Consider the following 13,275-nt stretch of genomic DNA (forward strand, 5'->3'; position numbering starts at 1 on the left):
CACGCATACTCGAAAGTCACAAGATAAACTCCTTGTCCATTAAACGGGGAGCTCCTGCAACAGGCCGCCACCCCGGCGATAGGAGGCCAATCCCTTATCAAGATCAAGGGTGATGGGGCAGTTGCCGTCATGGGTGGAAAAGAATCCGCAAGCTGTTTTGTCAGCTTGGGGCGCTCTAGCCAAAAGCTCTCTCCGCTGCTGCAGAGGGGACCGGCGGGTTGCCAGGAGTCTTCGGACTACAGTAGCCCGGACGGCAAAATTGGCCAGGTGGGGTGGGTTGGGATGGAGGAGCCCCAAAGGTCTGCAATCGATGATGATCTATCTCGGATGCATGGAGAAGCTATTTATCCGATGAAGATCCCAAGACGGTTTAGTGTCCCGTAGGCGGTCTGCAACTCTTCCCCATCACGGGACTTCGGCTTGCCCTGGGGTGGTCCTGCTCGCTAAGCGTCCCGTTTGGGGTTAGGGCGAGCCGCACCGAACACACCTCGCAATTTGTGAGCCTTGTGCGTTGTCCCGTTACCCTATCGAAGCGACGACAACCACGACAACCCGGACGACTTTTGCGGGTCATACCTCCCTTCCTTCGACTTTTTGCGTTGCCCGCTGCTGCTCAGAGAAACGCCGTCAGAATGCCTTCGGAACAAGGTCACAGACGTGAGTGCCATCATTTTCCGGATATCAGATATGTGTGCGCGATGGTTGGAATATGGGGATGGAGAAGGATAGATGGGGATATGCGGGCGCATATTGGGCGAAATGCTGAATGAAATGCTAACTGAATATTCTTTGCGAATTATAGTCTATGTCAAGTAAGTTCACCACAAACCGTCCGCCGTCGAATTCGCGCACATTCCGGATATGAATATCAAAAATATCAAGATCCATGTCGGAACATCAGAGATACGGGCCAAGCGATGGAATGCAACGAGAACAGACCGGTTAATACGAATTCTTTCTACAGGGGTCGCCACGTGAGCTACCAGCGCTCCAAGCGTACCGTCAACCCCAACACCAGGTACTTGCGATCCGCACCGATATCGATATAGAGGAACAAGGGAATCTGACACATGGGTTATCTAGTCTGATCAAGATCGACGGTGTTGAGAGCACTGAGGCCGCAAAGTGAGTAGCGAATGGGTCCGGGATCGAAATATCAGAACACACAGCTAAGACGGGATTTTTTTTACAGCTTCTACCTGGGCAAGAAGGTTGCTTTCGTCTACCGGGCCAAGCGTGAGGTCCGGGGCTCCAACATCCGGGTCATCTGGGGCAAGGTTACCCGTCCCCACGGTATGTGATGCACAGCTCCATTGCGCCGACGATTACCACGGCAATATATATATCTATATGTTATCGGTGATTGCTGGAACGGAGAAGGTTCGGAAAACTAACAACACTTCCCTCATGAACAGGTAACTCCGGTGTTGTCCGTGCTCAGTTCCGCCACAACCTCCCCCCCAAGACCTTCGGTGCTACCGTCCGTGTTATGCTGTACCCCTCCAACATCTAAATGACGCCCCTTTTGTTACGTTAGTTGGAAACTCCGGATTCTACGCGCAGACGGTCGGGCAAGGAGTCGACGGAATGAGCCGAATGTTGAGATGGAGTTGGCGGGTTGATAATGTTCGTGGGAGAGGCAGGGCCGGTCAGCCCTACGAATTAAAATAAAAGAACTCTTATCTTCTTTTTTTTCAGCATGGTTATTGTCAGCCCTTTTTTCCCCTAAAGGCAACGGACGAGCTTGATATCCCTGGTTTTTTTATATCCTATATTCAAACCGGCCAAGCATGCTGTGCCTTTTGGGCCGACAACATGGCTCCCCGTGTATCTGATGCTCATAAACCACAATCCATACCATTTCAACATATCGGTACAATTGCTTTTCTCTGGGGAATAGTGTGAGCGATGTGAATGGTAGTCCGGTGGCCAATTCTTATGGAGTTGTGTCTTCAAGTCGACAAGCGATATCAAACCCAAAGCGACAACTGCGACAGCAAACCCTGGCTATCCCCAATTATCGGCATATTGATTTGATTTCGAAATCTTCCCCGCCATATTAATTCATCTAGCGCTAGCTCTGCACCGTTGGACATCTGCTCGTCAAATAGCCAACTGCCAACAACCGTACGTAATAAGCATCAGATCTCCGGAGCATGAATACCCACACCTGTCATCGTAGACCCCACCCGTGATCGATAGTGATGACCGATACGGAGTGCTATGCGTCAATCTATATTGTTTCTTCAATGTGGCAATGCATGCTTTTCACTTCTTCCCATGGTACTATCAATTTTAAGCTAGCTGTCACATGGAGTTCTGTGCATATACTAAGTCCAGATATGTAAGGTACTCTCCAAACTACATAGTAACATCACTTGTAATCGAACGGAGACATTAAACCGCAGTCAGCTACGCCATAGCCAGAGCGAGCTCTCGTATTGTCATCAACTTTATCAAACATTGCATTTTTCTCATCGTTGATCGATAGTATATGTAGACATTATCTATGCTGCTACTGGTAGTAGGCATTATGTATATGGAGCGCTAGCTTCAATTGGGAAAATGTATTATTATATCACATAGAGAGATATAAGACAAATTTTCAAATCACACTCATCAGGCATACTAAGAATATAGCCATGAATACACCGGTTTGTCCTCTGAGAATGAATAGATATATCAATGAGTATCTGCTGGTAGCCAACTGTCAATGTTTTTGAATGTCGGGCTGCTTTCGCCAATAGTCTTCAGTAGTAGCTGGGGCTGCTGTTGATAAACTGAAATCTGACTGTTCGGTTTCTCAGTCCTAGCTATTTTACGTTTGATATTTTTATAAGCCTTAATGCACTATGGATGGTATCGATGGGAGGGGTGGGTTGGGGTTTAGTGCCACTAAAGTGCGAGTACTAGTCCTAGTGGTTATATATATTCTGAATGGAAAGCTGGGCGGTATGGGTTTGGAACCGGATGTGCTAGTAGGGATTCATGCTAACATGCAATGAACTGCGAGGGCATAGTCTTAGAGCAATATATACTAATATAATAGTAGCTTAAGAATGCTAGTGTAGAGTTGGAACTGCTATAAGGGGAACGATCCGTGGACATGTTTTTTGGGGGGGATGATATCTTGCGTAGGACAGCTGCAGGTCTCTAGGTGAACTAAAATACTATTTCCCACGTGTTACAGAATCAGATATAAATAGGAGCATTTGATGCTAAATTCAAAGTTGAGTAGGACTATGGCAGCCCCTGTGACCGCTACTGATGATTGTGGTAAGTGGTTAAAGGGTAGGTCAAGTTTCATATGCTGATGACGAGGGGACATTATGATCTGTATAAATTCCGCATTCATGAATCAAAACCGCATATGGCTTGGCTGAGCTTGAAAGAGTCTAGCCTGGAACTGCGCTCAAACTGGGAAATGTCACAGAATGCATTGTGTGCAGTCAAAAGTAATGGTGAAACAGCGGTCTCATATTGATTGATCAGATAACGCTAATGCTGGCTGGGATGACTGGCATCCATGCAAAGACATGAACGATCTCTAGCAAAGATGTCCATTGTACTTTGATTATTAGCATGTCAGTATGCCGATAGCATTCTCAGGACCCAGCTTGTAGTCGTAATTGGTCTGATCAAACCATTGAAGTTATTTTGACTCGTTCTGGAATGCACCCACCCCACGATATATATCCGGGTCACAGTTGGGTTCTGTCAAATTAGGGGTATTTCAACAACTAATGAAGGACGTCACAGTATGCCTCTGGGCCCTTGAATATGATATCAGAAGCTTAGCACTTAACTGCACGAGCTATCTCCGCAGCGCGGTCAATAAGGCTGAATGAGGGAAGTTCTGGAAGGGTAAACTCCTTGCATGGAGATTCTGTCACGATCCCGAATTAACAATAATTAAAGTAGGCGCCATCCCCGCCCCCAATGACCCACTTACAAGAACTGATAGGGATCGACAGATCGCCTCGGCCGGAATGATAGAATACTTACACAGTATGGAGTAGATTGTAGGTTACTAAGAGGTTGGCTTACAGGTTGCTTGCAATTGCGCGAGTTCGAGCCAAGATCCTCCTTCGCGTATTGTTCCTTGCTGGAGGTACCTTGCTTGATCGCAACGTGTGCGACTCTAAGTCGATTAAATAATTCCAGAAACATTCAAGCGCGTATGCATTGATCTTCTTAATTTCGGGGATGCATGGGCTATTTTTAATTCCTGTAAGTCTGCAGGCCTAAGTATGAGCCTGCCAAGTGTGCAGAGCCAAGAGCGACTGCCAACCTGAAAAGGGCGGTTAGTTGTCTCAGTGTGGGAGGCAGTCTGGCGGACTGGATGGATGGGATTGGACTGGAACGACCGCCATAGTCAGACATGTAACGCCGCCGCTCAGTAGAGGGATGGGGCAATTGAGACAGGCAGACATATTCCAGGTTTCATTCTGCGGTGCTGGTGGGCCAATTGGAAGGCCACGGATAGCAGAAGGTGCGCTTCCCTGGTGCAACTAGAGAGAATTTGGATAAAGATTTTAAGAGTACGTAGTGATATGCCACCGTCTCCGTGGGTGAGATTCAAAGTCGTATTCTCGTATCCGGCCGTACCGGCCAGTCTTACCACCAACTAAACCATTTTGGTGTATTCCGAGTAAAAATAGGAAATCAACGGCCGAGATAATCCACCCGGAAGTGAAAAGACAGGTCAAGATAGCGTAAAAAGTATCAGAACTGCGGAGTGGCTTGCCTGGGCTGCCTGGCCCATTTTTTGGGCTTGGATGATGTCGACGGCAGCCGATCTGTGCGATGGGCTGAAGTTTGCTTGATTTCTTCCGATTGTGCAAGCAGGACGATCAGACGGGAAGAGATGGCTGGTGACATGGGATTTGCGACAGCGCATCCTAGTCGACAAGTCATCGCAGTCATCACACACACAACAAATTCCAAGCTTTCTTTAGTACCAAAATCATTAGCTTACTTTTTTTTTTTTTTTTTCCTATTTTCTGTTCTTCAGTTACTATGTTTCCTTTTCCTTTCGGGTATGGTGCCTGAGACGGTGACAGATGGTCCATGGAATGGAAGCCAACCAGAAAGAGTTCGCTGGGTGGCTGGGCCATCCCACAACGAGTGATTGGCCGGCAGGCAATGAGAAGAGGGGAAAGCTGCGTAACACTATCGGTATTTTTATGCATTTGGTTCTTTTTATTCCTTTTTGTGTTCACCAGCCAAGATACGGTAACGAGGGTAATTCTATTTCCAGTCGAACTGGTACTAGATTTACTTTTCCCGCTGCCTTGAACTTGGTGGGGAAATGCTGGGTATGACAGATGGAGAAGTGAAGATGAAGATGTCTTATCGAATTCAATTTCAATGCAATGCGTTTTTGTCATTTGATTCTTGAGAATGAATTGACTTCCAGGGGAGAACCGGGAGGATGAAAAGTTTTGAAAGAGAAAAAAGAGGAAAGTTCCATGGGAAGAGGATCTCCGGACAATGAACGGGCAAACATCAGGGAAAGTTTCCAGGCATCCGGTGATCGTCTAGATTCTTCTGGCCGAGTGGCTCTTGACTATAACGCCATCGTCCAACCCGAGCTGATAGGACGACTTGCAATCGCCCATCCATCGGTTCGAACAAGCGTCCCCCTCTTCATTGCGTGGCGCCTGTCGTCAATACCACCGGGCCCGTACAAGTCAAAAGGCCTCAATGGCCCTCCCCGATTCTCTCTAGTAGTAGTTCAGTACTTGTTGGTTGCCGACTGCCACCTGCTTTACTTTTTCACACGCTCGTTTGTACTTTCTCCTCTTCCATCTGCACATCTGCACGGTCGACTGGAGTGGTGCTTTCTTGCTTGCCTGCTTGCTCGCTCGCTTCCTACTACTTTCCAATCTCCATCTTCATCTTTCCTACATAGTACCTACATTCTTCCCTACTAACCTACTGTCTTGGCATCTCTAGCTTGAGGCTATCGCATCTTCCTTACTGTCGATCACTTTGAGCGCACTGCGGATGGACCACCTTCTTGCAGTCACTATCGCTTAACCTACGGACGCTCTGGTCGGACAATTTGATCGGACGATACACTACTACATACAGCCGTGCTTCAAGCCTGCCACACTTCCCCACCTTCGGTGTCACTTTGATTATTCTTTTAAAACGGCGTGGATCGTTGTGTGTAGAGACAAATTGCGGAGTTGATACTACTTCCAACTTTTGGCGACATTTTCACACTTTTCGGTTGCTTTAGACTTTCCCCAGAATCTTGGGACAGACATCAGACATCCGAGTGAATATCCGCTCGTGGATCCATCAAAAAAGCAGCCCCCCACGTTGCCTGCGCTGCTTAGTTTCGTTGGCTGCCTCCTGGCTGCGTTCTGAAACCACGCTCCAAAAAGCCCGAGAATCATCGCGCGCGATCATCATACATTCCTTGGCGGTTCCCACACCGGATCGTGCTTGCGCTCCACAACGGGCGCCATAGCTTAGACAGCGTCCTGCGAAAACCTGCTCCAGCTGTTGGTTATCAGGCGCTAAGGTCGACGGGGTGATAAATAAAATGGCGACCTCCCAGCCGGCCGTGCCTCCTGGCAGGCAATCTCGTGGCTTCAGTTTCGGTGCAAAGTCGGATCGGTCGCAACGGTCCAGCAATTCCAGCAAAAGGCCCCAGATATCGGAATCCTCAGACGAGAAACATCGCCGCCAACTACATTCCAAAGCCGATCCCATGGTTGCTATGAGCGAAGCGCAACCTAGTACGTATCCGGAACCCTCCCCCCTTATCTCTCTGCCTGTTGCACTCCTGGATTTCGGCCTGCCATAACAAACCAGCCCAATTCTTCCATTCTCATTATGCTGCCTCCAGTTTGCAACATTTACTTTCTACAAGCATACAAACTGACTCGTTTCCCCAGATTTGGTTGCTCTCGAGCAGTCGACGCTGGGTTCGTTACGGACCATGCAGCATAAAGATCAGTATGGAAATATTATCAGTTCGTATACCATACTTCCCTGTTTGGACAAATATCCTGGGTGACATCTCGCTGATTGCTCTCCTCTTCTCTCACAGCTGATCCCGATCTCTCTAACCCCACGCGCCCGCGCTTTGAACGTCCGCTTGAGACCATCCGATCTTTTGAGGCGGCAATTTATGGGACATACAGCAGTAGACCTGCTTCGTATGTAAGGACAGGTGAGTCACCCCTTACTCCGGTTTGCTCGACCCGGCGGTTGATTAACGACGCATTACAGAATCGACTCCTGCAACTCCGGGGCCAGACCATAGTCGGCGGGGAAGCTACTTTGGAGGTATTTCTCAATCCCACAAGTATTGCGTCTTGGGATACAGTCGCAATGTCTATCGTAACATTCGAGAGAGAACGTCTCGCTAATTGAAGGATTGGTATAGCTCAAAACGGCCATTCGCACCGGGGTCACTACGACCAGGGCGGCCATCACAATGGTCGCGGGGCCTATTCGCGACCGGACAGCTATGTCGAGAATGGTAACGGCCAGTCCGACAACTATTACCCCTACAATCAGGGCGGCGGCCGACCGCGACCACGCCACCATGCACGGATGAACACCGACCAAAGTGGATATTCACAACACGGCTATCACAAATCATATGACAACATGACCGCAGCGTCTGGCTCGGGCTCTGGCAGCAACACCGACGCTTACGGCAACTCCACCGACCCCAGCTCTGTGAATAGCTCTATCGATCAGTTCCAACAGCAGCAACAACAGCAGCAGCAGATGGCCGAAAACTATGGGTTTCAAGGATTTGGTGCCGGGCCGAATCTGAACGGACAAGCTGGCGCTGGGGGACGGATCAACTTTGGCAGCAAACCACCAGCGGCTGACCCTAACGCCGGTGGCCCTGTCGGCGGCGGTGCCGCCGTCGCTGCCACAGCCAACCGGCGCCATCTCCGCAAGGCTACGAATGACTCTGAAATGAGCAACGACTCGAAGAAAAAGGGCTGGTTCAAGCGTCGTTTCAGCAAGAACTAGTCGTCTGTGAGCCGGCTCCTCACATTTTCTTACCTTACTCTTACTATTCGATGCGTGTTTTCTGATCCGAATTTGTCTGGGTGTACTACCTCCGCGGCGTTCAAGAGTCATGTTCAAGCACAGCAACTGGGATTTCGGGACGGACTGTGTCAAATTTGGATTCGATTGCAACTTTATTATACTCTTTCATCTTTGCATGCGCATGACGAGACCATGATACATGGATGCCTTTTTTCCCTTGTTCCTCCTTACCTTTTATTTCTCTGCCATGACAGTGCATGAGATACTAGCCAGTATGATGTTGATTGATACGGGTGAAGTTGTGAGTAATGGTAGGGTAGTGTGACTGGATCAGGGTGATGAATACCTTCCTACTTGCTGTCCGATATTGAATAGATACTCAGTAATGGCCCATGTATATCAAATCGTACTAGTCAGTCAGTACACCTTCCAGTAAAATGGAAAAGCCAGCCCCATTGAGACAAAAGGAAAGAAAAGAAAAAAAGACCCACATCATAGAAGAACCAAACCAAAGAAAGATGTATTACTTCTAGCAATCAGCAGCATGAAACAAAACAAGCAACAGGGAATCTCAAATCAAGCGCAACAACAATAACAATAGAACACCCTTCCCCACCCCATCACCCTCATCTCCTCCCATCTCATCAACAACCAACCAACCATCTACCAAGAGTGGCAGAAGAAAAAGATGATCTACTTCCTCCCAAACAACTTATGCTTCAACTTATCAGCCAACCCCTCATGTGCAGGCCCCTTATGCTTCTTCTCCTCCTTTTCCTTCCTATGTTCTTCGTCGAGGTGCACGTTACCTTGGCCGCCGCGCTATCGCACCACCATCACCACTCATTAGCATTCATTCCCTGCATAAAATCGATAGAGTAATAATGAAAGGGATATAAACATACCCCAGTATGATAATCCCCATCAACAGACTGCCGAATCGCCAACTCGGGAACTATCTCCGCGTCGTGTGGGATCTTGGATGTCGGGCGCACGTGCGGGGAGCCGATGTTGCCGGCGCCGCCTCTCTTTACATCCATATCATAATGTTAGTTACTTAGTATATTGGTTGTTTGGTTGTGAGACAGGTAGGATGGATTGATGTATGGGTGGGGATAGCTTACGCCGGCTGAGTAGGCGCCGTCGCCTTGGTCACCGTAGACTCCTTCGCGGACTATGCCGCCGTCGACGTATCTTCATATCATGTATATTAGTATTGGGGTTTTGTGGCGGTGGGGTGTTTTGGGGATTAAGTGAATGGGTGTAGTGCGTACTCGGTGGAGTCGGCGCCAATGTTTCCTTGGCCTGTTTTGTTTGGGGAGTGAATGTTAGAGATTTGTTGTTTGCATTGGATTTATTGTAGTGTACATACCTCCCCGGCCGTGCGACACAATAGGTTCGTGTTCGCCCATGATGCAGTAGTTAGGGTGAGTAGTAGTAGATTTTCTTCAAGTGGTGTTGTCTATTGAATTGATGTAGTGATTCAATGCGATGATAAGAACGCTGTAACCAAGAGTCTGCGACGAACGTGTGTGAGTGTGTACCAAGTCTAGTCAGATAGTAAAGTGGGAAAAGAGAAAGAGCGCAAAGTGGCGATTCCCGGGGATGGGTTCGTATAGATATATTATGTACCACAGGGGTTAGTAGGGTGTAGCGTGACTACCTTAGCGCTGCTTCTTTTGGGCGCAATCACTGCCACAGCGCGCCAAGCCAGAGGGTGCGCCCTGGCAGTCAAAGTTAAATTTGCCGGAAGTTCTAGTCTAGTAGCTAATTCAGTGAATTATCATTATCGGGATAAATCTAGATGATATGATTGTTATCGAAGGAACCAAAAGAAGGGAACGAGCGGGACGGCGTCCGATGACGTCGTCGCGCTGATAAGATGCTTGTCCGGATTGGTCCGAGGCGTGACTAACGATTTTGGGGCCCGCCAATTGTTACTAAGAAATGAGTAGCTTCATGTTATCTCTACCAGTTAAGGGTTATCAGTTCAGCTGCTTTTATCACCGGCCTCGGCTCAGGGTTCAATTGAATGTGGTTCATGAAAAGACAAAAGTGGTTCACCATTGCACAAAGATAACTAGTAAGTAAATTACCCACTCAATTAAATTGGAAGAAAGCTGCACGAAATCAGGTACGGTACAACCCCACACCCCGCCTCGATACTACGGCCACTGTAATCTACATTCTACAGAGTATCCGACCCCTTTTTGTTGGACAAGGATCTAAGTTCTCGGCGGGACAGTGATTTCCATATTACTTCTTCTCTGCAGGAGGGCCGCCGCCAGTCGTGGGAAGACCCATGAAGATCTTGAACGAATCGTAACTGTAAAACGTCAGCCGCTGTCTATCGAGAGGGGCATACTGGAGATCTGAAGTAACACATACATCATCCACTGCAGTCCGGTCTAGAGGAGATAACAAGTCAGTCATGATCTGAGAAACAGATACCGATGCACTTACCAAGGTGCCGATCATGACGATACGGACGGGAAGACCGTTCCAGAGACCTCCAAAGCCAATGTCCTTGTAGATCCGGCTCATCGCTGCTCCAAATGCCTCTCCGGCCTGACGGTTCGCATTCAACTTACTGACCATGACATCTGCTGGGTGCGACACGACGGCGCAAAGGATACCAGCCAGGTAACCACCGGTGAAGGCAACGGCGGTCTGCGCACCCTTGTTGTAGTCAGACTTTTGACCCGGCAGGGAGTTATAGATCATCTCGACAATCGTTTCGAAAGACGCAAACTTCATCATGGTGTAAGGGATCTGTCGACCCCAGAGAGGGTAGAGACCCTTGTACAGGCTGCGGCAGTCAGCTACTAGGGATCGACTGCTCGCATTAGCAGCACTTACCCGGCCACACCTTCCTTATTAACCACGCTAGAGATACCAGTAAATGTTGATCGAATATCAGGTGGGATAGTCGTCTGCATGCGCACCTTGACGGCCTCGAACGGACACAGGGCGACATCAGCGATAAGCTCCGCCGACGCACTGGCGGTCAAATACAGAGAAGTCTTCCACCGTGCTGCGTTCTCAGCCCCGACAAGGTCGCTGTAAAACTTCTTGAAGAATTCATAACCACCATATTTGAACGCTCCTTGGGCCTTGTACTCAATTAGAGGGCGCAACGCATGCGATCCAATCTTGACTTACACTGTATCCAAAGAAAGTGGGACCCCAACCGGTGAAAACTCCGCGGAGACCCTCTGCACCGCGAATTGTACGGAATGCCTCTGCATTACTCTTGTACAGCAGAGGATCGACCTGACGGCGGCATTTGATCAAATCCAGAGGCGTCACAGCGGTGTGGGTGAGACCCTAGGACCAGCCAAGAAATTTAGTATTCATAGGCCACTATGCAGCGCTCATTAGCAGAATGGAACATCTACTTACGCAAGCAAGCATTCCTCCAACCGTGCAAGCAGCATAGTACTTAGGAGTCCATGGCTCGATCTTGCCGGTTTTAGCTTGAGCTTTCTGACTCGCAACTTCGAACTCTCGGCTCGCTTCCTTAGCGATAGCATCGGCCTTCTTTTCGATGTCCTCGACAACGTTCCAGGCGGGGAACGGCTGGCGTCTCTTCAAGCCCGCAGCTTCCGGCTGTCGGGTCTGCTGAGACTGGCCCAGAGGGCTTTGGGAGGCGAAGGCGCGAGCGATATCCCCTTCAGAAGGAAACATGATGGGCGCTTCTACCTATACTTGTTATAATCTGCGTTAAAGCGATTCTATACAGGTTGCGATAAAGTATGATGGCGATACTGCACCGCGATGGTTCCTTATCTATACAAGCGGGTCCACTTACAACACTATGTCGGTAGTATAGTCGGACGGATGACGATGTATAGAACGGAGGTCCACACCTAGTCTCGTATTCTTCGATTGAAGGAATCGACGCAGAATTCAGAAGACAGCCTGAATCCAACAAAAAAGGGATTTCCAGAGAGAGGAAGCGAAGGAACCTTCTGAGTGGTATCTGACAGTTGGTGATGGTGCCGCTGACGTCGCGTGATGGCACTAACCGCTTTCGGGGATCCCGTCAACTGGTTGATCTGAAGCGATGAAATTTAATCTGATTGGAGCAACCTCAACCTGTGCTTGATGCTTTTTGGGTGTAACTCAGTATCCGGCTCTCTAATTCTTTGAAACACTTGCTTTCCACAAAAATTTAGTGTTTAAACTACTGAGCGCAACCCTCAAAAGCTATCTCGACAACTTCAAGGGTCCCCAATTGACCGTCCTCTCGGAACCTTCCCTCCCGTGCCCCTCATCGAGTCACTGCGGGATAAGTTGATCACCAACACTACCACTACCACCAGCCTCACCAACACTACCCCAACACACCAACCCAGAGAACATGGCCTCCTATATGAACGCCAGCGAGGCGCTGACCCAGCAACAACTCGCACAAAATGCAGAGCAACCCATCGCCCAGTCCGCATGGGCAAACAAATACCGCGGGGTGAGTCCGCCCTCTTCTTACCAGTGATGTTCCGCAAGAGGTAACAGAAACAAAATAACTAATATACCACCGGCATACTAGGCGACAGTAGAGGACCTGGACCCCAACCCAGCCCTATCCGTTTCCCCCGACGACCTAATCTCCACCGCCCTGATGGCCGCTTACGAACGTGACTACACACACTTGACCGTGACCTCGTCGACGAAACGCTCTCTGGTCGGATACCTGAGCATCCCCCGACTAAAGGAGCTCCTCAAGGAAGGCACTGTCAAGGAAAACGACCCCGTCTCTGCCGCCATGCAGCGATTCAACCGCAAGAAGGGCACATACCAGGTCATCACGATGGAGACGCCGCTGGAAGAGCTGGAGCAGTTCTTCGAGAGTGAAACCGGTCCTAACGGAGAGAAGAGGGCTAAGCAGGATTTCGCTGTGGTTACGGATGTTTCGCGCAAGTTCGTACTGGGCGTTGCGACAAAGGCGGATTTGGCTGAGTTCGTGAAGCGGAGACCGAATTAAGTGGTTGCATGATTGCATATTATGGGTTTTCTGGGCTTCCTTTCTGTTCATACTTTGCATTATATAATGAAATGCTTGCTGCGGATCTGCTGTTGATGTCGTGCATCTCAAGGCGCAGATATGTAATCTGAATTGAACATATTACTCGCCAGGATGGCTCATCTTAATGTTGAAATCAGATAGGAGGCATCCACTCAGGCTGTGTGTTATCTGCCTTATTGTTGGCATAGTAGTATGCCTTGAGGAAACCGTGACCAATC

The 13,275-nt window shown here is 49.0% G+C and overlaps 6 protein-coding genes across 6 annotated transcripts; 4 read left to right on the forward strand and 2 right to left on the reverse strand.

Moving 5' to 3' along the window:
- Positions 1 to 632: 632 nt before the first annotated feature.
- Positions 633 to 1,513, forward strand: BO83DRAFT_390857 (60S ribosomal protein eL33; the record flags this gene model as incomplete). The annotated part of the gene is made up of 6 exons (XM_025532879.1): positions 633 to 657; positions 803 to 812; positions 965 to 1,018; positions 1,084 to 1,125; positions 1,193 to 1,293; positions 1,416 to 1,513. 6 exons carry the CDS (start codon positions 633 to 635, stop codon positions 1,511 to 1,513), a joined length of 330 nt encoding a protein of 109 aa, XP_025385966.1.
- Positions 1,514 to 3,743: 2,230 nt separating this feature from the next.
- Positions 3,744 to 6,042, forward strand: BO83DRAFT_400743 (uncharacterized protein; the record flags this gene model as incomplete). The annotated part of the gene is made up of 11 exons (XM_025533415.1): positions 3,744 to 3,830; positions 3,855 to 3,917; positions 4,070 to 4,131; positions 4,243 to 4,303; positions 4,404 to 4,440; positions 4,518 to 4,541; positions 4,818 to 4,921; positions 5,054 to 5,095; positions 5,226 to 5,303; positions 5,454 to 5,729; positions 5,959 to 6,042. 11 exons carry the CDS (start codon positions 3,744 to 3,746, stop codon positions 6,040 to 6,042), a joined length of 918 nt encoding a protein of 305 aa, XP_025385967.1.
- Positions 6,043 to 6,556: 514 nt separating this feature from the next.
- BO83DRAFT_317726 (uncharacterized protein) lies at positions 6,557 to 8,010 on the forward strand (the record flags this gene model as incomplete). The annotated part of the gene is made up of 5 exons (XM_025527714.1): positions 6,557 to 6,752; positions 6,912 to 6,989; positions 7,067 to 7,189; positions 7,249 to 7,305; positions 7,406 to 8,010. 5 exons carry the CDS (start codon positions 6,557 to 6,559, stop codon positions 8,008 to 8,010), a joined length of 1,059 nt encoding a protein of 352 aa, XP_025385968.1.
- A 241-nt stretch (positions 8,011 to 8,251) lies between these two features.
- Positions 8,252 to 9,547, reverse strand: BO83DRAFT_380234 (DUF3602 domain-containing protein). The gene is made up of 5 exons (XM_025531706.1): positions 9,404 to 9,547; positions 9,306 to 9,336; positions 9,156 to 9,225; positions 8,937 to 9,059; positions 8,252 to 8,853 (listed from the first exon to the last, which is right to left on the reverse strand). Exons 1-5 carry the CDS (start codon positions 9,441 to 9,443, stop codon positions 8,725 to 8,727), a joined length of 393 nt encoding a protein of 130 aa, XP_025385969.1. The 5' UTR covers positions 9,444 to 9,547; the 3' UTR covers positions 8,252 to 8,724.
- A 542-nt stretch (positions 9,548 to 10,089) lies between these two features.
- On the reverse strand, positions 10,090 to 11,929 carry BO83DRAFT_380236 (putative mitochondrial phosphate carrier protein). Its single transcript, XM_025531707.1, has 7 exons — positions 11,843 to 11,929; positions 11,434 to 11,733; positions 11,194 to 11,358; positions 10,891 to 11,144; positions 10,495 to 10,840; positions 10,420 to 10,439; positions 10,090 to 10,357 (listed from the first exon to the last, which is right to left on the reverse strand). Exons 2-7 carry the CDS (start codon positions 11,716 to 11,718, stop codon positions 10,288 to 10,290), a joined length of 1,140 nt encoding a protein of 379 aa, XP_025385970.1. The 5' UTR covers positions 11,719 to 11,733; positions 11,843 to 11,929; the 3' UTR covers positions 10,090 to 10,287.
- Positions 11,930 to 12,133: 204 nt separating this feature from the next.
- Positions 12,134 to 13,164, forward strand: BO83DRAFT_439182 (putative cystathionine beta-synthase (beta-thionase)). The gene is made up of 2 exons (XM_025536149.1): positions 12,134 to 12,499; positions 12,581 to 13,164. The coding sequence occupies exons 1-2, from the start codon at positions 12,395 to 12,397 to the stop codon at positions 13,013 to 13,015; spliced, it is 540 nt and encodes a 179-aa protein (XP_025385971.1). The 5' UTR covers positions 12,134 to 12,394; the 3' UTR covers positions 13,016 to 13,164.
- Positions 13,165 to 13,275: the final 111 nt, after the last annotated feature.

Source organism: Aspergillus eucalypticola, assembly GCF_003184535.1.
Source record: "Aspergillus eucalypticola CBS 122712 chromosome Unknown BO83scaffold_20, whole genome shotgun sequence".
Classification (NCBI taxonomy): domain Eukaryota; kingdom Fungi; phylum Ascomycota; class Eurotiomycetes; order Eurotiales; family Aspergillaceae; genus Aspergillus; species Aspergillus eucalypticola.

Coding starts and splice junctions, on each gene's coding strand:
- BO83DRAFT_439182 (XM_025536149.1), top strand. CDS start 12,395: ATGGCCTCCTATATGAACGCCAGCGAGGCGCTGACCCAGCAACAACTC. Junction 12,500..12,580: donor GGGCAAACAAATACCGCGGG/GTGAGTCCGCCC, acceptor CCGGCATACTAG/GCGACAGTAGAGGACCTGGA.
- BO83DRAFT_380234 (XM_025531706.1), bottom strand. CDS start 9,443: ATGGGCGAACACGAACCTATTGTGTCGCACGGCCGGGGAG. Junction 9,337..9,403: donor TGTGTCGCACGGCCGGGGAG/GTATGTACACTA, acceptor CAAACAAAACAG/GCCAAGGAAACATTGGCGCC. Junction 9,226..9,305: donor ATTGGCGCCGACTCCACCGA/GTACGCACTACA, acceptor CATGATATGAAG/ATACGTCGACGGCGGCATAG.
- BO83DRAFT_380236 (XM_025531707.1), bottom strand. CDS start 11,718: ATGTTTCCTTCTGAAGGGGATATCGCTCGCGCCTTCGCCTCCCAAAGC. Junction 11,359..11,433: donor TTGGAGGAATGCTTGCTTGC/GTAAGTAGATGT, acceptor GGCTGGTCCTAG/GGTCTCACCCACACCGCTGT. Junction 11,145..11,193: donor CCACTTTCTTTGGATACAGT/GTAAGTCAAGAT, acceptor ATTGAGTACAAG/GCCCAAGGAGCGTTCAAATA.